We start from the raw sequence: 24,079 nt of genomic DNA on the forward strand, positions 1-24,079 counted from the left end.
CACTCACACAGGTGAGCAGACACTGGTGTCACCACGATCAGGGACAGAACACAAGCAAGTGGCTTTGTCACAAGCGCACTGGCCTCAAGCCTGTATGTGTGACCCCATTACAGGGGCTGGAGGCCTGCTGGCGGACACAGGAGGAAGGTGCCACAGTGACAGAGAGGTGGAGAGAGCAGAGGGCCTGTGAATCTGTCACTGGGACCTTATCTCTCCCGATGCCTGCAGGGTCCCCAGCATTGTCTATTCCTTCATTAAAAAGAATAATGTCTTCAGCAAACCCACTAAGAGGGAAATGTGATTCAGGAAAGGGATGGGTCAAATATTGATTTGGGACCTTGGATCCAGATACAAAGTCCCCACACGCAGTGCATGGGTTTAGTGGGTCTGTCTGCCTTTAATCGACCCTGGGTGCTCCTGCAGTCCTGCCAGCCACAGAGCAGACTCTAACCAAACCCAGGCTTCCTTCCCTTGCCTCTGCTCTGCGGTCACCAGTGCCCTCTTATCTGATAGGCTTTGGAAGGGCATTCTGCCCAGCCAGCTCCCTGCCCCAATCCCAAGGGCTGCTAGAGCCCCCGCTTCTCCGGGCTGCAGTGCTGGCCCTCGGTGAACTGGAAAACCCGGGTGTGGCTGCTCGGAGCCACTTCCGACTCCCGACTCCTCCGAGCTCTGCCAGGGCCTGGCCTGCAGGGATCCCATCATTTCATTCATGAGTTCCGATCCCCTCACTCCTTACAGATTCACACGTTCCAATAACAAAGACTGACCTGGAAGTCAAACAAGAGGAGGAGTCCTACAGGTCTCTAAGGAGAGGCAGAGAGCTCTTCTGCGTAGGTCTCTAAAGGCCACTCACTTCTCCTAGACCAGCAAGGCGACTCCGGAGAAGCACACATGCACAGCGGCTCCTGAATGTTCCGGGGAAGTACAGTGTTACGTGCTCTCTCCAAGCCCTACTGTTATGTACCTACTGCCTGTCTGGTCACACGTTCCCAACTCTAATTCAGAAGGTAGGACCCAACAAACTACCCGTTAAGGGCCTTATGTCTCAGAGGGTGTCCTTAGAATCCCACACATCCCACGGAGGGCATGTCTAGAGGTCAAAGGCTAGAGGGGAACCATGGAGCATCCTCACGTGAGGGTGTCTGTGGAAGCTCCCTTCCCTCTCCCTGCTGCCCGTTGGAGCCGATGCCGCAGACACCCAGCCTGCTGTCCTGCCTGCTGCCTAGTGCTCTAGGCTCTCCAATGGGCTCTCCAACGGGCTCTCCAATGGGCTCTCCAGTGTCCTTCCTCCTGGGTTATCAGCTTTCTTCAGTGGGAAGGTCTGTCAAGGTCTGTGGTTTGTGTTACTTTTGTTTGCAGGCCGTCAATTCTCCCGGCCTCCTCCCAAGAGCTATTTCATTCCTCTCTGTCCAGTAGCGTGAGTTCCCGAGAGGGAACATGTCAGGGACATGCCGACCTCTCAGGACTTATGTGGAATCAGGGTGCGTTCTTGTCCCAGGGAGCCCTAAATGCTTCTGCCTTCTCCTTCCTCCCACATCCTCCCTGCTCTGCCTACCTGCTGCTCTGATGCCCCTCAAGGCTGTAAGGGCTGTGCATGATAGGACTTGGTGCATGCTTTGCCAAATAACCATAGGTAATTCTTCTCTCTCTCTCTCCCCCCGGTCTGTGTCCCTGTCTCCCCCCATATTTGTGTGCCTTTTCCTTAGTGTGTGTGTGCATGTGTGTATATATATTCACATAGGCATACATACATACTAGGGTCATTGTTTTTCTGTATCCTTTGTATCTATGACTCTATTTATACTTATAACTGTCATCTCCATGAAAGCAATCTATAAAACTATATATGCTATCAATAAATGCAGGGAGCAAAAGAGAGCTGCCTGATTTTGGTGTGTTTCTAGGGAAGGGATAGCTATTAGAAATATCAATTCTATAACAAAAAGGTAAACCTGATTTCTAACCATTCAACCTTATAATAGGTTAAATAACAAAGCATTCATTGATTTTTTTTTAAAAAGAGTAATAAACAGACACATATACCAGTTGACAGAGCCACACAATTCAATTATAATTAGGAAAACAAAAAGTGATGAGCCTGAACCGCGTTGCCTTAGTTTTGGGGGTGAGTGTTGGGAATGCCAAGTCCAAAACAAAGCAGCGTTTCCTTTCTTGTTGTTAAAGGCACTGGCAGTAATCCCCTCATTTTTGAAAGCCATGTGCAAATTGAGTCAAGTGCATAACCCAGAAGATACGTTTCATAAATATGCTTCAAAATTCCAACAGAAACAAATATAAAAATATACATAGCAGGAGAATTTTTGAGTAAATCTATAGCCACCATGATTAATGTACCACCCCATCCACCCATCCATTCATCCATCCCTCCATTGATTCAACAAATGTGTTTTGAGCTCTTACTCTGCTTGAGGTGCTGTGTTATTAATATATACTGTCAGATATGCATTAATACCTAGATGAAAATGACTCCAATAAAAATAACAGTTCTTTCCTGTTACTTTCGGTGATGGCTGCCTCAGCTCTCCCTGTGTGGTGTGAGGGAGAGCTACCTAAATGACTAAAGATTGGCCGAAGACAGACAAGAACACGCCAACCTACCTTTCGTAGCCAGGCGGACACAGTTGATCTTTGTTTCCTGTGAACGACAGAAGCGAAACTCTAGTTAACTAGGTGTGGGTTTGGTTTGATGCATAAAGAAAGAAATACACATATATTTGCATATATATGCATTCACATGTATCTTTCACGGTAATTTTAAATTTGTTCTTTTCATTTTTGCCCCACTGGAATCACCCTGTAATTCTATTTCTTCATTCCTTTCCAGGCTAGGTATAGCTTTGTTCCTTTCACTTCCTGGCTCCCATGACTCCCTGAGCTTCTTCCCCAGACAAAAGCACTTGATAAACATACCAGATACCATCCAGCAGTGAACAGCTTTAACAATAATACTAAGTGGGTACATTGTGGCATGCACCGAGCTTCATTCAGTTGCATGGGTTCCTGAGAGAACCCATGGGTTGACAGATGGTACCAAGAGCATAGATTAACTCATGGGTTAGCAACTGGCACCGAGGGCATCCTTGGGAAACTTTGTTATAGGTAAATAATGCATCTATACACACAGACTGAAACAGACACTTGGCAATAGCCCCATTGGTATGAATGTGTAAGAATCAAACTGTAAAGTTCATGTTAAAAAAAACACGTTGGCCCCGAGATCTCTGGTGGGCCTCACAGTTGTGTGTGTTTGTGTGGCAATAGAGTCTTTGCAGGGTGAACTATCTAGTCATGGTCGGCTCTTCCCCTGTGGATGAAATCCATAAATCCGTGACGTTGCTGGGCAGGAGGTCGAGTTACAGAAGATCACTAGGTTAGCCTGTTTCATTAGGATCATCTTTCAGGAAGTCCTGGGACACATTGAAAATTCCTGCTAAGTTATGTCTGCAGTAATAGCCTGAATGTAGTGTAGCAGTGGAAAAAAAGACAAAGAATGCAATGGGTGAGTCTCAGGAACACGATGCTTGTCTTGCTCATGCTCACTCATAAGGAACCATTGCTTCTAGAAGGCACTTGTATAAGTCAGGATAGAAAAGCTTATGCAAATATAATAAAACCATGAACTTCGGTGGCTAGAGACAGTAAAAGCTTATTTTCCATTCAAACTACATGTCCAAGGTAGGTGTGTGGCTGGATCTGGGGGAGCGTAGTGTGATTGTGGGAGATTCTCATCATTGTGGTCACTCAGAGACCAAGGCTAGTACCTCCACTTTAACACAGGCTCCAGTGTTCACCGAGGCAGGAGAAGAGAATGCTGGAGAGTCTGGATTTACATGCAGCACCTCGATCTGAAGCAACACGTTTGCTTTAACTCAGGTTCCATTGGCTAGAAACAGGCAGGTGGCCACGCCTGACTCCAGTGAGGTTGCTGGAGGCCTCCATGCACCCAGAAGTGGAGAAGAAATGGTAACATCTGCAGCAGGCTCTGTGTTGTATACACATGCCTCTGAATGCTGGAAACTGTCACCGCTATTAAACCCAAGCTGGACTCCTTGATGGTCTTGATTCTGTTCCCCAAACCACAGGAAGTCTGCCTTTGCTTGCATAGAAAAGATGTCTGGATATTGGGAGATAGTTTTCAGTTGATTAACATTCTTATTCTTCAACAAATTCTCATAGGATAAGAGTTCAAGGCATTTGAATCATTCTAGCCACTCATCCTAGGACGTCCTCCGGGTTGTCCCTCTTAGTGAGAAAGGACTAGAACATGAAGCAACAGTCCACAGGAGGTCTTGTCAATACATGCTTACCCAGATAGTCACTATTTTCTACTTTCCCTACTCAGACTGGGCTTCTATTTGTACAGCCAACATCCCAGTTTCTAACTGATCACAGCGGATGTACCAGCCACCTGCAAAACCCCACCAAACACATACCTGCCTGCTTCTACATACATAAATGTGGTTGTGTTTCTGAAACCCACATACAGGGTCATGCACACTACTGATGTCCATCTTCTTTGACTCATCTGACTACTATAGCCTATCATCACGTTCTCCATGATCTGCAAGTCACTGGAACTTCAGATGACTAATGTGAGCAGTAACTGAGAAAACGAAGTGGTGGAGCTCTGTGGCACCTACTAGAACAGAACCCTTCTCCCAGCTTGGCGTTCATCTGTTCATCAGAGCCTTTGGTCGGTTACCTAACGAATGACTCATCTCCCCAACTGCTCATTCGCTCACAGGCTGACGCTGTGTTTTCCCACAACATAGCTCGAGAACAGGGTCTAGGCTGCTTCAGACCTTGACGCTCTGCTGCACGGCCCCCCCCTATCAGCCCGAGAACTCTCTCAAGAAGGCTGGGTTGGCATGACTTGTTCTTCGGAACAAGTGCTTCATCTCTTCTCTGTTTTTTATGCTGAGAGTGTTTCTTTTTAAAATAGATAATTGTTTTCTTTCACAAATGGAACATGTAGAATTGTGAAAAGAATATGACACATTAAAGTTCAAATATATATTCATTTGAGGTGTTCATATGGCATTTTGAAGCATGCTATGTTTTGAGAAAAAGGTATTTTTAAAGAATACATTTAGAAGATGGAAAAAAGGAAAAAGGACTGAAAAAAAATACAAATCAAGTTGAACTCTCTAAACGTAATGCCAAAAAAGCTTATATGGCAAATGAATTAAAACTTTAAGAGATGAGAAAAGTGAACAAATTAGTTTTTCTGTTTGGTTGGTTTCATGTTTGGAGAAAGAGCAAAGTTCTTCAAATCCTCTTGGCTTCCATTTTTGTGCTTTGCTTTAGAAGGTCAGTGAACTGAAGCCCAAGACGGTTAAAGAGAAAGAACTGATGAAAATCTACAATGGCCCTGCGGTGCCACGATGACGTCACTGGGAAACTGTGTCAAATGGGAGAGGTGCCAAGAGACTAGGGATGGGCAGAAGGACCTCCCACTTTATATTCCTACAAATGGAAAAGATTTTGCAAATACCATATTAGAAAACTTGCCAATTCTGTGCATGACTGTCGGAATAGAGCTGTGGGCAAGGGTTTGATGAGGCCAATACTGTTGGGGGTAATTTGTAACTATGCAGCTAGACTTTAACGATAATCAATCTAATCTCTTTACCTCCGAGAATCTATTCTCAGTGAATCACCTTTATATTCAGAGGTGTTGGGTTCCGGTGTTTTTATAAACGTGGCCAGGAAGAGCGCCACATCTGCCCAGCCCTACAGGCATGATAAAGAGAGGGGTGTGGCCTAGCCACACAGTGGAAGTAACAAAGCTGATTACAAGACTATGTAATTACATGGGATAGTAAGCCTAAGAAAATAAAGAACGAAAGTACAATTTCTATGACGACTATCATGCAAATGTAAGCATTTAAAAAATAAGTCCTGAAGGAAATATACTAAATCTTAAAAATTGTTGCACAATTAATTTGAAGCATAACATGTGTGTAGACAAGTCTAACGGTCTTAAACATGGCTTGCTGAAATTTCCACAGGTAAACACGCATCGATGACCAGCACCCGCATCTGCACACCTGACAGCACCAGCGTCTCAGAAGTCTTGTTCACCCCCTCTCTGGGTAGCTTCACCCCTGCAGAGGTGAACACTAACCTGCTTTCTGTGGGAATATAATCCTGAAGCTGTGTCACATCCAAGGAAATCCTGGGTAGCTGCAATGGTTTATTCTACTTACTACGTTCTCTTCCCCACTGGGTCATTTGTGAGAACTTTCGTATTAGCATCGTCTCCCCTTCCACAATTGATGCATGATCTTGGGCATTCCCCATCACCACCTCCTCCATCCCACATCTGTCAAAATCTGTTTTCTATAATCTAGGGTGCATGCCTGATTATGCTTCACTCTCTCCAGCTCTCACAAACATGGCAGTGACATGTACTCTTTCTTCCAAGTTCCCGAAATCTTTAATTCCGTAACCAATTTATCTTTGTTTGTTAGAAGTAGGTACGGAGCAACAAAGCCTTGAATCACTCTCTTGACCTTCTGGGTGACTGAACTGTTAGCAAGCAAGTTGGGAACACGCTGGGAATTTTGCATCCTATTGTATGGGAAGTCTGGTTCGTGAGCCTATGCCAAAAGCCCCCAATCAGTTCGGTAAACAGGAAATTAGTACTTTCTTTTGTGTTTAGATTGCGTAAGGCTTTGGAATGAGCAGAACCATTTCATAGTCTCTGTTCCATTTCCACGGTACAATACGATTTCATTTCCCCATCATTTTAAATCACTCGTACCCCACTTCCCACTCCAGACTTGCAAATCTGCACACAGGCATATATCCCTGGGGGTAGAACATAATGTCCTCACTATTGTGCTTCCGTTGAGATCTGCTTCTCCTCAAGGTGCTGCCAGTGCTGGGCAATATCGAGCAAGTCACTGGCCCTCTCTGTGGCTCAATTTCCCCATCAATCAAATGGCAGAGAAAGGAATGGAGACACTCAGGCAGAGGAGGAAGGATATTGTAAGGCTGCTTCAAGCTCTCCCGTGTTGAGTCTGGTTTCAGCCACTGTCAGTACACCTGCTTTTTTAGTACTCTGTCCTCATGCAGCACGCAAACATTACTTTTCTAATATTTGTGACATTAGATAACTATTCCCACTCCATATCACTCCACCCTGCAAAAAATAGCTTTTTCTTTTTAAGTCAGCTATCACCTATTTTATTTTTTCATAATGTCTCACACCTAAACCCCCTGACCTACTTATACCCCCATTTTGAGAACAGGCCAAGTCTGATCCATCCATCTATCCTCCCACCCTTTAACTATTTACTAAAATTATAGGATGTCTCTCTAATGGTGGGTCTTTTAGTAGCTGCTGTTTACTATCCAGAAGGACTTAGGTTAAGTTTTATTGCCAACCTGATCAAGAATCCCTAGGTGCCTGTGCAAAGCATACGATTCTTACTTTACTTCCCTACTTAACAGGGTGGGGGTTTAGCCCTGATCTTGTAGTTTTCACTTGCCCCAACTCATGCCTTTTTCTTCCCTAAGACTGAGCTGCCCAGTTAATATGGGATTTAGTCCTGACCCCACAGTCTCTCCATAGTTTTCCAATTGCTTTGACTTTTGCCTTAATTTTCCCCTAAGACTGGGCTTGGACCTCCACTTAACTCTTTATCCATTGAGTTAGCAAATCAATAGATATTTATTAGTAAAATCGTTATTGATCATATTGATCATGACTGCATGATCAGTATGTGCCAGATCTTGTGCTGGGTGCTGGTGATACAAGAATGAGCAAAATGAACATGCTCCTCATGGAGAATGCAGATAGTAATTTTTCTAATATTTGTGACAATGATTAGATAAACATTCTCATAAATCAATATCTAAGTACAAGTTGCAATGAACACTATGAGGGAGAAGTGATAGGTGTTATACATGTGTAAAGAGGATGACATAGAGTGTGGGAGAGCAGGAAGATGGTCAAGTGCCTTGAGCAAGGACCATTTAACCTGAAGGCTAAGTAGGAGTTAGATATATGAAGTATCCACAGAGGGTGTTTCAGATTTCGGAATGGGTCTGCAGGGGCCTGGAAGCAGGGAAATGCACGGTGCAGTCAGAGACATACCAAAGTGTGGTATGGTTGTACCATCATGAAGGACTTGGAGAATGACGCGAGATGGAGCTAGAGCCTTGCCCTTTAGACTATAGAACACTGGTTTATGTTTTAAGAAGAACAGGAAGCCACCAAAGAGTTATGAACCAGAAGAATAAAAATGTTAGATTTACATTTTTAAATGTGGAAGCTGCTGTATGGAAAATAATTATGAGGTCAGCGAAACCAGTTGATGGGAAGAGTGTGGAGGTGCAGTCTAGCTGAGCGATGGGGGCGGTTTGGATCTGGACAGTGACCGCAGAGATCTTGCCTCAACCTCCCATACCTTGGAAAGCATACTTTGGCTCTGCCTGACCCCAGAGACTTCCCACCACCCCATCCCATGCTCACGGATCAGTCTGTACTTCTGGTACTGACACCTCTTGGGTCCTCAATCTAGCCTCCTTGCACCCCAATTCCCCTTGACCCTCTTCCAAAATCCACAAAATCTACAACCTCAACATAATTGAAATACAGACACACCTCAAAACTTCATAGTCCCTGTTTTACTAACAGACAACAACAACAACAAAAACTACCATACCTGAATGAAATATTTCTAAGGCTCTCAATGCAAGACTTTGTGATGGAAAGCAAGGGCTGCATAAAAAAAAGAACAACATGAAAATAGAAAACACAGGATAGGGTGTAAGACTGATGACAGACTGAGTTTATATGTGTGAAAAATCTGAAAAGGAATCCCAGTGATTAAGGCAATGAGCATGTGACAGGGACTTGGAAGCCCACATAATTCAAGGTGGTAAATCTTCAATAGGTATCCCTTGGGAGATTGGATGGTGAAAGGGGGGATTTTAGGATCCTATAAGTCAAAAGAGAATGACTATGGCAACAACAAGTCAGAGAACACACACAACGACCCATCACCCATGGCCCAAAAATCTCAGTCATTCATTAACAAGCCATACTTCTCTATCAGAATAGTGTGTTTCTGAACCAGGAATTGTATAAGTTGCACTAAATTTATAAAAGCTAAATTGAACAAATGAAACAATACAAAGAGCAACTATGTGAAGAAAACTAAAAATAAAAACATCTCAACTGATAAAATCCACACCTGAAGAAAACAATCACAGACAGAAGAAAAGTGTAACACAACACTAAACTAAACTAAATTTCCTCAAACAACTCTGAATTAGAAATGCAAAGATTAAAAACTGAAATGTGTAAAATAATCAGTAAAAAAAAAAAAGAGGTAGAGTTGGTTGAATGAAGGAAAGAAGGAAAGAAAAAAAGAGTCACTTGAGAAATGAAGATTAAATTACAAGGTGTCCAAAGGAAAGTTTAATAAGGGGCATTGGAGAAAGAGAAAAATCACCCCAAAATGTAACAAGGATCAATGAAAAAGGGACTTAAAGGGAAGATGAAGGAGATCTCATATATAGAGAGATATATATCTATATCTCTATATCTATATCTATATACTTTAAATCCCTGAGAATACAGATTAAACAATTGGACAGGTAAAGATTTATAACAATAATCCAAGAAAACTTTCCGGAATGACCAGATGACCTGAAAGGAGCCAAAGACCTGAGAGACCAATTTCAAGATCCTGGTAAAACTAATTGGAAAACAAAATGTTCTCAAGAACTCCAGGCAAAATGGCCAAATAATTCACAAGAGTCAGAGAATGAGCCTGTCACGAGACATCTTCAAAACAACACACAAGGTCAGGAAATATGAATCGGCATTTTCTAAGATACTCAGAGGAAGACCTTATGAACCAAGGGTTTCATAGCTAGTCAAGCATCTTTCAAATCTCAAAGCTATAGAAACATGACTATCAATATTCAATCACTCCAAGAATACTGTGCTCATGAGTCTTTCTTGGGGAGCACCCCAAAGGATAAGCTTCATTCCACAAAGAAATAACAGGAAACTTCAGCAAAAAGACCAGCTGTAAGTATTTAATAAATTTCATTGTAAATCTGAGACTAAATTAAGGTAGGGACACCACTGAAAGCAGAATAAGTATAAATGTTACATTTTCTGATACCGTGGAAAGAATGCAAGTTAGAATGTGAAAGGAGAAGACACAGGGACGCAGGTGACTAGAATAAGCCCAGTGACTGCTGTGCAGGCAACAGGTGAACATGCATGGATTCCGTCCCAAACTGACACACCGGTGATGTCTGCAAGGCGGCAGGGTGAGAGTCTGCGGCACTCTCCCCGCAGAAACGTAACTCTGACAGCCACCCACGAGTGGGAGTACCTTTGCGGGAGCTTCCAGCAGAGAGGTGCCAGCACCGCTGGAGCAAAATGTCCGAGAGTAGATACACGGAAGAAGGTAAGAAAGACGGTTGCAATTTACCCGCATCAGCCCAGGGTTTCTTCCATGGGGGAAGTGCATGCATAGTGAGTGCCCGGCTTCCCCAGCTCCACAGGAGGGTGCCTGAGAAGACCACGTTTTTTTTGGCCCAACCAGAACAAAGAGGTGACCAGCAGGGTGAAATAGCCTGGGGCAGTGAGGAGCAGGGCAAAGAAAATGTGGTGTGTGTAGTCAGTGGACAACTACTGAGCTGTGAAAAGAATGCCTGGCTATGTGCAAAAACAGGGGTGAACCTGGGGGACACTGTACTGAATGAAGTGAGTCAGACACAGAAAAACAAGCTCTGTGTGGTCTCACTCCCATGTGGCAGCTGAAAAAGCCGAGCTCTCAAAAGCGGAGAGTTAGAGGCAGATGTCGGAGGCTAGAGGGTGGAGGAGATAAGAAGATGCTGGTCCAAGAGTTACACAGGCTGAAGAGATTCTGCAGATTTGTATAATTCTCTATTGTATTCTTAAAAGTTGCTAAGAGAATAGATCTGAAGTGTTCTTACCACATACGAGGGCAGGTATGTGAGGGGACACATATGTTAGTTCATGGGATTGTGGTAATCATCTCACAATGGACACGTCTATCGACACATCCTATTGTACATCATCAATATACAGAATTTTAGTTGTTAATTATACCCCAACATGCTGGGGAAAATGCTGAAAAACCAGATGGGATAAGGTTAAGTAAGGGAGGATTAAAGGTATTAAAAAGTATACGCACAAAGATAACTACTAGAACAAAAAGGCAAACTTCCTAAGTAGCAAAAGACATTTTAAAGTGAAAGAGGAAGAAAGACACCCAGCATGTATTATGAAATTAGTTCAGTAAATTCTGACCTGAAGAACTTAGAACAGAGTTGGGACCAAGTGTATCAGTCATATCAACAAATGGGAATAGGTGTAACTTATACAGTTAAGCGGAAAAGATTCCAAATGTTCTCATAAAGCAAGACCTAACTTTCTGCTATATAGAGAGGTCACACCTATAACAAAGTAATTCAGAAAGGCAACAGTAAAGGAATTGGAGAAACAAAAATGGCAAAAGGGGGAAAAAAGGCAGCCATGATGATCCTGATATCAGACAGGGTAAATTACCATTTAAAAAGCATTAAACACAACAAAGGGCACATTTTAATGCTGGAACCCACAATTACAAAGAAACATAACATCCATGGATATAGATGAGCCCAAACCTGCAACAATCCCCTTTAGGAAGCAGAAACTACAGGAGATGCAAGATAATAAGAAAACTACTGTCAGTGTAGTTTGCATTAAGTGGCAAAACCTTAAGTGAGGAAAACCTTTTTCTTATGAGCTTATGAAACATTCACAAAAATTGACCATAGATTAGCTAATTAAGAAAGCATTGTTATGTCCCATAAAGTAAAAATATTATAAGCAACATTCTATGATTATAAGGCAATAAAATGAGAAATTATTGAGAAGATTTAAAAAACCAAACAGATTCTTTCACTTGGAAATACACAAAATAATTTTTTGACCAATTCCTAGGTGAAAGGAAAAGTTATAAGCAAAAATGTAAATATTTTAAAATAAAATATAATGAAAACTATGTATCAAAATCTATGGAAAACACTTAAAGCAGTGACTAAGTATACTAATAAAATGAAAAATAAAACAAATTAACTTAATTTCCAGCACAAAAATATATAAAAGGAACAAAAATAAATGATCCCCCACAAAACACACAAAAGGGAATAATAAAGGCAAGAGTAGAAATTACAGAAGTAGAGAAGATAAAAAGAGTGGAAAAAAGGAAAAAGAGAGGCAGCACCAGTCTACAAAATAAGAAATGACAAAGGGAAAAGTTGGGGGGGGACTACTTATTGAAAAAGAAAAATTTTTTGAAACACGAGACTAGTTTTTAGATTTCTGGAAATAATTTTTAAAAACTAAATGGAATTGATAAATTTCTAGGAAGATATATCTTATAAAATAAAAATGGATTCTATTAAGAATATAAACTTAAATGTTCTGATTCCACAGGAGAAATAGAGAAAGATATCAAGGAACTCTCCCCTAAACAAACAAACAAAACCACACCCAGATGTCTCCACCGGGATGGGGGGGAGGTGGGGGGGCGGGGTGCGGGGCTTCCTACCAGACCTTTACAGACAAGACAGTAGTAACATAAACTGTTCTACAGCACGGAAAATGAAGAAAAACGTTCTCATTTTTAATGAAACCAGCGTAACATTAACACCTAAACTTGGTAAAGACAATGTAAAGAGGGGGGATTATAAATCAATTTTCCTTCTGAATGTGTAAAATGGTTAAATATGAATAACATTAGTGAACAGAAGCCGATGCTGCATTAAGAAAATGAAATGCCATGATTTAGTGGAATGTATTCTAGAAGCGGAAGGTTGCTTCGATGTTAAGAATTCCATTCTCATCCTGCTACCTATGAGTCTGTCTCTATTTTGTTCAGTTTGTGAAGGATCACAGCTAAGGGGGTGGTCGGGTAGGGGGTGGAAGGATTGAGCAAAAAGGAAAAAGGACTCATGGGCATGGACAGCAGTGTGGTGATTGCAGGGGGGAGTGGGGTATGAGGGGCCTAAATGGTAAAGAAAAAAATAGAATAAAAATTATTAAGTAAAAAAAATCTATTCTTATAATATGCCATATTAATAGTTCACAGGCAAAAATTATGTTATCACTATTCATGCAGAAGAAGCATTTGACACAAGTTAATACCCATGCCTGGTTTTAAACAAAACTCAAGAAAATAGGAATTGATAAGCACTTTCCCAACATGGTAAAAATATACCTTAGTCCTAAAACCAGCATCTTATTGAGTGGGGTCCTAGTAAAGGCATCATCACTGAGACCAGCAACAAGAGTAGGATGTTCTTTCTGTCCACAACTGCTTCAGATTGTACTGGGAGGAGAAGCCAGTGCTTTTGGATAAAAGAAATCAATTAGAGGCATGCACACTGGAAAACAAACTTAACACCAACTCTGTCTGCAGATGATGTAACAGTATATCTGCAAACCCCTGGAGAATCACTCATACGAGGTAGCAGGATATAAAATTAACATGCAAAGTGAACAGCATTCATATAATCAGGGCAGAGGATGTCATGGCAGCAAATCTCATTTACAATGGCCACAAAGATTAAATGCTCGGTAATAAACTTGAAACCTACGGAAGAAAACTTTACAACCCCCCTGAAAGACACAGATGTAGGCTCGAACAAATAGCAGGAAGACATCCTCTGTTCTCAGGTAATTCAACATCTTAAAAGATGTCAGTTCACCCTAATTAATGTATAAATTTAACTCAATCCCAGGCTTTTTATGGAGCCGGATAAGTTGACACTAAAGCTTACGTGAAGAATGAACGTGCAAGGACTAGGAAGCCATGGGAGAGAAAGCCCAGGTCGGGGGACTGGCCGTCTCAGATACTGAAGCATGGAGCCTCCATAATAACCACAAGCGTGTGGTGCTAGAGAGCGAAGAGGGTAACCGGCTGGTGGAACAGAACGCAAAATCCAGACAAAGACCCAAGAACACACAAAAACTTGGAACGGAAAAGTGGCATCTCCAATTTGGGGGGCAAAGATGAACTTTTTAATAAATGTTAGCAACTTAAATAGACATTTGGGAAAACTATATTAGTACATTACTAGGTACATACTTTATACCATATACAAAAATAAATACCAAACATCAGAAAATTAAATGTAAAAAAAATAAACTAGACAAGTTCTAGAAGCACACATGGGCAAATTCCTTTATAGCCTTGGTGTCAAAAAAGGCTTTTCCACTGTGACTCAAAGTCTCGATGCAATAAAGGAAAAAAAAATTGAAGCATCTGACTCTTTTTTTTTTTGGCATGGCAAAAACATTATAAGAGAAGTCTAAAAATGTAATATATATCACAGATAAAGACTTAATATCCCTGATATATAAATAGCTTTTAAAAATTGAGGGAAAAGAGGTAAATATCCTGATAGAAAATTGGGCAAAAGACATACACAAATAATTCAAGTTTTCAAAATTACAATTCAACTTGAATTATTATTTTTATGTATTATTTCATATATTAAAAAATCTAAAAATATGAAAAGATGTTGACTTCACTTTGGTAAGAGAAAGGGAATTAAAACTACATTGGGATACAATTTCTCAGGTGTAACCTTGCTCGAAACTGAAGTCAGACCACACCAACAGCTGGTGAGGCTGTGGAGAAACAGCCTGAAGCATCACTAAGGGAAATGCAAATTAATGCAACCCCTAAGAAAGGGAATTTAGAAATATCTATGACGACTACATACTTGTCCACCTTTTGATCCAACCCTCCCTCTTGTAGGCAAGTACTCTGACACACCTCTAACAATATGAAAATACAGATATCCACAGTCCTTTATTGCAGAAATGTTCGTGATTGATAAACATTTTAAACAATCTACATGTCCACACGTGAGAGTGATGAAGATATATTTACATAATAGGATACTATGTAGCTATAAAAAGCGAGTAAGACCTCTCTCAATGAATTAAAAGTGATTTCCAGATATCTATAGCATGCTATCTTTTCTGTAAGAAGGGGAAATAAAATACACATGGATCTTTTAATGTTGCAAAAATAATTAAAAAGTCAGAGTCCTCATCTACAGAATAGTAGCGATACCTTTCGCACATCTCACTGGGATGAACAACACTTAGCGTGCACGTGTGCCTGAAAGATGCAAAGATTATACGTGAAAGGTTTATCCCCTTCCCCGTGTGCAGTGGAACAAATCCCAGGCATTTTAGTGTGGCATGCAAGGCCTCGCCTCTCCGTCTGGTCTCCGTCTCTGTCTGTCCTTCTCTCTGAATCCTGGAACCAACCCCCAGCTCTTCTTCCCAAGGTATCATGGAGTCCCCAACCTTTGGGTTCTACCCAGGGGCTCCCTTTGCGGGACATGCCACACCCTCTGTCCCATTGTCTGCATGGGACACACACACTTACTTTTCAATATTCAGCTCACACGTTACTGTTCCTACGAGACTTCTGCTAAGCACCTCCTCACCCGGTCCACCCCCAGGCTTCCGCTGCACACTGGGCATTCCCCTAATGCGATTCCCATTACAGTTCATTGTACTTATTTGTTTTCATAGCTGTCTTTCCCCTGGACTCTGGGCTCCCCCGAGAGCAGCAGGAACTGTATGTTATGCATCTGTATATCCCCCCACTGACTCAGAGCAAGCCCTTAATAAACAATTGTTGGATTTTATCATCATTGTCATCAGCATCAGCATCAGCAGCGGCAACCCTTGCCCACTCTGGCCCAGAGTTTCTTTTCCTGCCAGCAGAAGGAAGCTGCACAATCTGTAAGCTCCCTTTCAAAACTACGTGTTATGCTTGCCATTCCACAGCGCCAGGCGTCGGAGGCGAAAGAACTGCCGCACAAATCATCCGCTAATTGGGATGTCAGAAGTGTGGTTCTTCTGAACCTCACGGCGGGGGAGGCTCAGACCCACACCGGGGACTGGCGACTCCCGGGGCTCAGCCAGCCTCAGCCAGAGCGGCCCTGCGGGCCTCCCTGCACCCCTCCCTGTGCCCCTCACATCTGACCTTAATCATCCCTGCTCCCTGGGAGCGATCCTCTGAGCTGTAATTACTAATGGATGTTTGCAAAGTTTTTGAAATTCTCAGGTGACAGATGTAATCAAAGGCCAATTTATTATGATAATTGTTATTAGGACAGCTCCTCATTATTGGTTGATGTTAATGGTGGGGCCAGCAGGTGTTTGAAAATTAAGGAGGGGGGATGGAGGCTGGCCACGTCTGGTGGGAGAGAGAGATGTCATGTATGGCGGGGCTGGGGGGGTCTCCTAGGGACTCCTGCTGGTTTCAGCCGAGCTGGGTTCTACTTTGGGGCATTCTGACAGCAGGAAGCACGGCACTGAATGCGCAGGACCTTCTGGCAGCATTTTTACACGCACGGGTTCAAACCCGGCTCAGTCTCTTGCTTCTGGAATGTGTTCTAGTAAATTGCAGCCTCTCTGAGTGGTGGTTGGCTTGTCCGTTAAATGAAGATACATATAACAGCAGTTTACACTTCACGTTGGAGAATGGATTTGGCGAGACCAATGAAGAGATGGTTGGGGTTTCCCAGGCGAGAGACTGACATTCAGGACTAGGATGGTGGCACTGGAGATGAGAAAAATATATGGACTGGAGAGCAGTTTAGTGGAGAACCGGTAGGACTTGGTGACAACTGGTTATAGAAGGTGAAGTGTCTTGGCCAACCCACACTTCGGAGATGGAAAGACTCAGGGTTGTTTCTGGCTGGAAGAACTGATTTAAAAAGACCATCACCTACTATTTCCATCGGTCTTTCCTCTCAACTCTGCATCCTGATAAACTGAGTTTATGAGCTTGCAGAGCTGGGGGTTACAATGTAAAAGATGGAACTTGACCAAAATTCAGCCTCTGGGAAGGGGGTGTGGAAGAACTGGCTCACGTCGCCACGTATCTCTCTAGAAGTACGACATTCCCAGCCTTCCTGTGAAACTTTCTCTCTCCTCGGTGGACCCAGGCTGTTGGCTGGTGTCCCTGCACAACCTGGATCTCGCTGATTTTGTTTCTCCTCCCTGAACGCCCTCCTCCTGCATCCTATTTGGATAGACTGTCTGCAGTCTATCCAAATTGATTGACGGGTTAAACATCTCTGCACCCACAGATTTTGCTTGTTCTTTCCTTCATGCCCCTCCAACTCCGCCCCATACATACCACCTGTGACATTCTAATAGTGACAGCCGACAGTGTTTATTCCCCACTGAGCACCACGATAAGCATTTTTCCCACCCATCTTCTCCTTTAATATTTGCCAACATTTTTGCAAAGTTGATACTATGGGCATCGAAGTTTTCCAAGTGAGAATGAGACCTAAGAGTCTAACTTGCTGGCGTAAGGTCACACAGACAGTCAGTGCTGATCTGTGCCACAGGACAGACCCCATTGTAAGTGTATCCACTAAGAATGCAGATGGAAGGAAACGGGAAATCCATTAATGTTCTTTAATGGCATAATTAATAGCATTAAGGCCATTATATAGCATACGAAACAGATGATTTGAGTGTCAATGGCTCTGTTTTAATCCCAGTTTAATACTGTATTATGTATGACATTGATGGAGAAGAGACTACGGGTGTTTGAGTGAACAAGATATCATGATACTGACTGGTTTCTCTTCAGAGCCCCTTGTGTGTGTGTGTGTGTGTGTGTGTGTGTGTGTGTTTATATATTTATTATATATATGATAAATTCCCCTTCTAGGATCTCTCATAAAATATACGTAAGTTTCTTCCCATCCAGCAAGAGAAGCTATGCTAACCTGCTATATGCCTCTTTTTGCCTTGGCTTACAGGAAGCTCCAGAGGACTAGATAATGTTCTATTTCATTAACTTCTTATACTAGGGCTGTGGCACAATGATACCTTTCTTCCATTAGGATTCCTGAGGTAATTTAAAATTTTATTTGGACTGAGGATGACTAGATACACATTCATATATACGTGTACATATAGATACATGCATAGAAGCACATGTTGGATTTATGTGTCTGTCTGTATGTATGTGTGTGTGTGTATATATATATATATGTATGCTGAATTTGCACACACACACGTTTATGTTTAGAACACCTTCATTTGAAAAGTACTCAGGAATAAGCAGAGAGCACCCACCCCTAGTTTTTACTCTTCTCAAAGACCCCGGGGAGCTTGGAAGGACACCTCATCCCCATGTGACCGATGGGGAAACTGGAGTTTAATAGGCCAGTCATTCAGCTCATGTAGCAGAAAAAAGGCGGAGCCGGAACTTAAACCCTTGGGTCCAGTTTCCGAATTCAGAGGGACCCACTGGGCTGAGCCTCACGGAGACCCTCAGTTTGGAAGGGGCGTGATGGAGGCGGAAACCCTGCATCCATCAGGGACGGTAGGCTGCCATTTCCGTGAGCATTTTGGGGACAGAGCCTGGGACACTGACGCCTCAAGACCCAGGCTGATGAGACGATCAGCTGTCAACATTTGTGTAACCTTCATCTGCTGCTCCGGATGAGTTGGAAGTATATTTGCATTGAAAGGAAAATGTTCTTGGCCTCTCAGGTCTCATACCATGACAATAAAATCCGTGGGAACTGTATGTGAGCGGAAAAATAAATGAGCAACCTGGGAGAGCTCATCTTGGTATTTGCACAAGACGACCCTCGGGGAATTTCTCACTCACCTGGAAAGAGAAGTCTGAGACCCCGCAGAAAAGTTCAGAGCTTTCCAGAGCAGGTGGTAAGTCTCAAATGCTAGAACAGAGGCCTGGAGGGGCTGGGTGGTCCCCAGGAGACAGAGTCCATGGAGGGCTAAAAAGCAGTCCCAGGCAGGTGACGGGGCACAGAATGCAGGCTCTGCCGACAGACAAACCCTGGGGCGGGCGTTCACCACCAGGACAAGGCTTTCAGAAGTGGTTACATAAAGGCTGTGATGATAACCCTGGATTCCAAATGTCCGTTTCCATCTGCTTCACCCCTCCCCCAGGGCTTCTACGGAACTAATAATCCCCCCCAGAAATATGTTCCCAACAGGACTATGGCAACAAGTCAGAAAAAGGATGCACACAGGCCTTGGGTTTACAGTTATCTGTTACCGTGGCTCCACCATTCATCTCGGGAGAGATCCGAGGTTTTCTAAAGCCTCTCTGCCACTGTCTTTCCAGGTGGAACAGTAGCACAGGGAGTACGAGGCATTCCTTTGCCATGTCTCCAAGGAGGTGAAGAGAGAAAGCTGTTACTGAACGTCCTCCTTCAGCATGGAGTAACCGAGGCTCTACGTGATCCCAGGGTGCTTCTGGCAGTCCATATGGCCGCTGATTCAAGTGGAGTCATTTGCCTGGGAGACCAACCAGGAAGCAGCACAGGTTGTAACAGCACCTCGCTTAGTGTCTGGGATACAGCAGGCACCCGACAATAGAAAGTTCTCAGGACCTCCGATAGGAACTGCGTAGGTGCTTCAAGAGGGGGTCTGGGTGTTATGAGACCTTGAAGGGAAAGCTTAGGGCATATTGGGGGAGTGTGGGGGTCATTAGGATGTTCTCACATATCCCCATCCTCTCTGTAGGCACAGAGCTGGAAGGCACTGCCTCATTTCTTTCAAAGTTAAGCATGGCCACATGACTAGACTGGGCCAACAGGATGAGAAAGTGCTACGTATCATTTTACGTGGGAATTTTTCGGAACCAGAACCTACTTGTCACATATCTCTTGCTCTGCCTTGGTGATTGCGAAAGCGTGTGTCAGGATGGACTTTCTGTCAGTCTGAGTTCCTGAGTGACAACGACAAGCACAGCCCTTCTGCTGACTCACGTTGGACACGTAGAAGGAGTGACAAATGCTTCCCTGGTAATATGTGGAGACTCCATGCTTGTTTGTTACTGCAGCATAACTGACTTCATCCTAACTGATGTAGGAGCTTTCTCATACACTCCCTGATGAAACATCTAAGACCCAAGCCACGAGACAGCCTGTGTGGTCTCAGCTCTACCCTATTTGAGCTTGGGTCCCCCACGTCTCCTCGGTCCATGGTTCACCTGAACTTTTTCTCATGTGACATGTGAACAGCCACTACACTGAAATGAGGATAAGGAAATGGGGTTGGGAGGGGCAAGATCATACCCCAAAGACAAGATCAATTATGTTGAAAGATTCAACAGACACAGATGTCAGGCTTTAAACCACGTATGAAAAGTTAAACCAAGAAGAGGAAAGCCTGTGGTGGGGTGATAAAGCAACTGAGTCATAGGCGAGTCAACAAGGTCAACAGCGGTTGACATGGCTCAGGAGGCCCTCCAGAGTTAGGAGGGTGTGTGCTTCCAGGTGGAGTCTACTGCACAAATGGGGACATGCCAGGTGAGGATGCTCCAACACCCCCCTCCTCTTCCCAGTGAAAAGGAAAAGAGTACAAATATTACAGTAACTGTGACAGATGCCTTAAATGCATTGTCTCATTTAACCTCCCCCAAACTGGGGAGGTAGATGGTTAATCCCATTATACATCTTGAGATGTTAGGTAACCAGCTTAAGTTCATGTAGTTAGTGACAGCTGTGATTCAAAGCCACGTCTGTTTGATGTCCAAGTCTCAGTTCTTTCCATCTTACCATGCCATAGAAAACCCACCCGTGTGCAAAGATCCCTTTAACAGGTCTTGAACACAACTAAATACAGTTTCTTTCGATTCACTCACAGACACGGATTTTTCCCCTAACCCAGCTCTACCTAGATTATCCCAACTATTATAATGTGAATACACCACAAACATGAATACCTATTTGAACTAGCATCTGGCTTCTAACTGTTCTCCAGAGGTGACTGAATTCAGGAACTGGAAGAAGCAGTGAGAGACAGAGAGAACAATCCCCCTTCTCCTTCCCACTGCACTTATTTAGCTCACCGTTCGGCAGAGGCATCCACCAGGTGAAACATGCCCCCACTTGACAGAAAGAATATGGCAAGGAAAGAGTGCTCTCTCCGTATAAACAGAACATGCACAGCCACACCGCCCCAGAGGAGGTGGCTTCTGATAGATATTTGCATGAATTCGCCACACTTGTTTTGCATCCAACCGTTAATTATGGTCCTTTCAACTCCACAATCATGGCTAATGGTGGTGGGAAGCAGAGAACAGTAGATTCAGCAGACCTCATTCTGCGAAGAGTGCGAAAGAAAACACAAAACTGCACCCCCCCCATACTGTTTACAACTGAGACTGTTACTCTGGGTAACATTTGGAGGATTTGGAGGAAATCAAGGCTGTCCAGGAGCCTGGAGCTTTGGAAATGAGACAGCTGGGGAAAAAAGTTTTACTACTATGATTGAAAGAAAGTCCTGTAGGCCTCATCTGTCTATGGTGGAAATAGCCCAAAACGATCTCTCTCATGCTATGCTGAATGGAAATTCAGACTTTACTCACACTTACTTGGTGCCTTTTAGTATTTGAGATCTTTTCTCAAATAACTCTCAAAGTAAGGTGTAAAGTGAGTATTACTATTTTCATTTTATAAGTGAGAAAACTGAGATGCAGAGACAACAACAGTTTGTAACCTCATTCATTTATTCATAACATGGTTACTGAGTATCTACCATGCATTACATATTGTACTCAGTATGGAAGATACAGCAGCAAACAAAACTAAGTTCCTATCTTCCGGAGCTCAGTCAAATGAGACAGGCACGCACTACACAAAAACAAATGCAACATAAACCATGCTCAGTGATACAAAGAAAATGAGTAGTTAATATGCAAGTGAGTACTGGTGTGGACAAATCTTAGATATATAACATGGGCGGGGTGTCCCCAAAGGATATGATATGTTTGAAAGAAGGCGAAGGGATTAGCCAAGGGGACACATATGAAGGCCCCATGGACATGGACAATGGGGTGGGGACTGACAATGGGAGTGGGGGGCAGGCTGGGCAGTGAGGGGTAATAATGGAAACAACTGTGACAGCATGAACAACAAAACAAAAAAAGGACATGCAAAAAAATGACAAGGTCTGAAAAATAAGAAGGTATCAATTCTGCAAAGAATAAATACAAGGGAGATTCGAGTAAAATAACAACTCGTGTGAAGGTCCCGAAGTGAGAAAAGTATCTGGGAATGTTTGGGAAATAATGTCCTAGAAAATGATCAAGAGAAGAAGGATAGTTGAAGTGTAGCCCTCGTAACCACATCTGAAGTGCAATGCTGGATTTGGGGCATTTCTTTTTGATGAGGGCAGGGGGACAAAGCAGTCTGTCTATGAGAAAACAATACCTGGATGAAAGAGACAGAGAAATCATGCCACGTGAGCAACAGAAGTAAGTGCACATTAAATATCAATGAGAAATGGCCTGAGTGGCCAGGGATCATAGTTGGTGCTTTCATATTTTCTCCAAGGGAAAGATCTGATTTGTTCAAATCAACACAAGTGCTCAAGAGGAGATAGTTAAGGAGACAGAATGTGGCTTTACAGAAGGAAAAGCGTACTGATGATGTGCCTGCTCCCCCCAGAACCAACTCCCTCTCTCTCTCCAGGGAACAGCAGTGGTCAAGCTGAGGCTATGGAACGACCTGCCGAGAATGCTTCACTGGAGATAACCTTGTTGGCTTCCAGTCTAGTGTAGATGACACTCCTAAATGTATCCAGCTCTAAAATGCTATAAACACTACATGTAAGACAGGTGTACAAGCTATTCAAAACAAATGGTTACAATATGGCCCGAGTCACAAGAAAGGCACTTCAAATTCAGCACCAAAGTCAGTGCCCCGACAGCTGCAACTGCTGTCGTGTTCATTAAGAAAGCACCCATGTTGCTGAGCCTCCTCTCATGTGTCTGTGGGCCATCTGTATGTCCTCCTGGGAGAAGTGTCTGTTCAGGTCCCTCACCCACTTTTTAATTGGGATTGTCTGTCTTCTTGCTGTTCAGTCATATGAGTTCTTTACATATTTTGGAGATTAAACCTGATGTATCATTGGCAAATGTGTTCTCCCAACATCACTAGCCATCAGAGAGATGCAAATTAAAACCAGAATGAGACATCACCTCACACCTGTCAGAATGGTGATAATTAATAACAAACAACATTAATCAATCAACAAATGACAAGTGCTGGCAAGGATGTGGACAAAAGGGAACCCCAGTGCACTGTCGGTGGGAATACAGACTGGTATAGCCACTGTGGAAAACAGTGCGGAGTTTCCTAAAAAAAATTAAAAATGGAGCTGCCTTTTGACCCAGAAATTTCACTGCTTGGAAAATACCCTAAAAATCCCAAATCAAAAATTCAAAAGTACCTCTGCACCCCTATGTTCACAGTAGTGCTATTTGTAATAGCCAAGTAGTGGAAATAGCTTAAGTGCCCATCAGTAGATGAGTGGGTCAAAAATCCGTGGTACATTCACCCAATGGAATCCTACACAGCAGAAAGAAAGAAGGAGCTCTACCCTTTGCAACAGCATGGATGGAACTGGAGCCTATTATGCTAAGGGAAATAAGCCAAAGATAAACACCATATAATCTCACTTATAAGAATTTCATGAATGAAATAAACCAACAAGCAAAGTAGGACCAGAGACAAGGAAACATGCAACAGACTGCCAGAGGAAATGGGGGAGGGGGGTAATGGTGGGAAGAAGGGAAAGGATTAGTCACAAAAATGTGTATGAATGACCCACAGACATGGACAACAGTGTGGGGACTGACTGTGGGAGAAAGGGAAGGGTAGGTGGAGGAGGGCTAGGGGGGAAAAATGGGGACAACTGCAATGGAAAAAAATATATTTTTTAAGATTTTATTTATGTATTTTTAGGGAGGGAAGGGAGGGAGATAGAGATAGAGATAGAGAGATAGAGAGAAACATCAATGTGTGGTTGCTGGGGGTTATGGCCTGCAACCCAGAAATGTACCCTGGCTGGGAATCGAACCTGGGACACTTTGGTTCCCAGCCCGCGCTCCATCCACTGAGCTATGCCAGCCAGGGCGGAAAAAAAATATTTAAAAAAAAATTTAAAAAGAAAGCATCCCTGGGTAAACATGGTAACACT

General features: G+C 43.2%; 1 protein-coding gene across 11 annotated transcripts in view; it reads right to left on the minus strand.

The window, feature by feature from the left end:
* Nucleotides 1–24,079, minus strand: part of PTPRT (protein tyrosine phosphatase receptor type T) — a 944,823-nt gene that overhangs the window by 170,362 nt on the left and 750,382 nt on the right. For all 11 annotated transcript variants that reach the window (XM_036009848.1, XM_036009845.1, XM_036009847.1 and 8 more), the window contains exon 13: nt 2,620–2,656. In XM_036009848.1, coding sequence (XP_035865741.1) covers nt 2,620–2,656 — 37 coding nt within the window. The remainder of the gene's footprint in view (nt 1–2,619; nt 2,657–24,079) is intronic.

This window comes from Phyllostomus discolor, chromosome 9 (assembly GCF_004126475.2).
Source record: "Phyllostomus discolor isolate MPI-MPIP mPhyDis1 chromosome 9, mPhyDis1.pri.v3, whole genome shotgun sequence".
In the NCBI taxonomy this organism is placed as follows: domain Eukaryota; kingdom Metazoa; phylum Chordata; class Mammalia; order Chiroptera; family Phyllostomidae; genus Phyllostomus; species Phyllostomus discolor.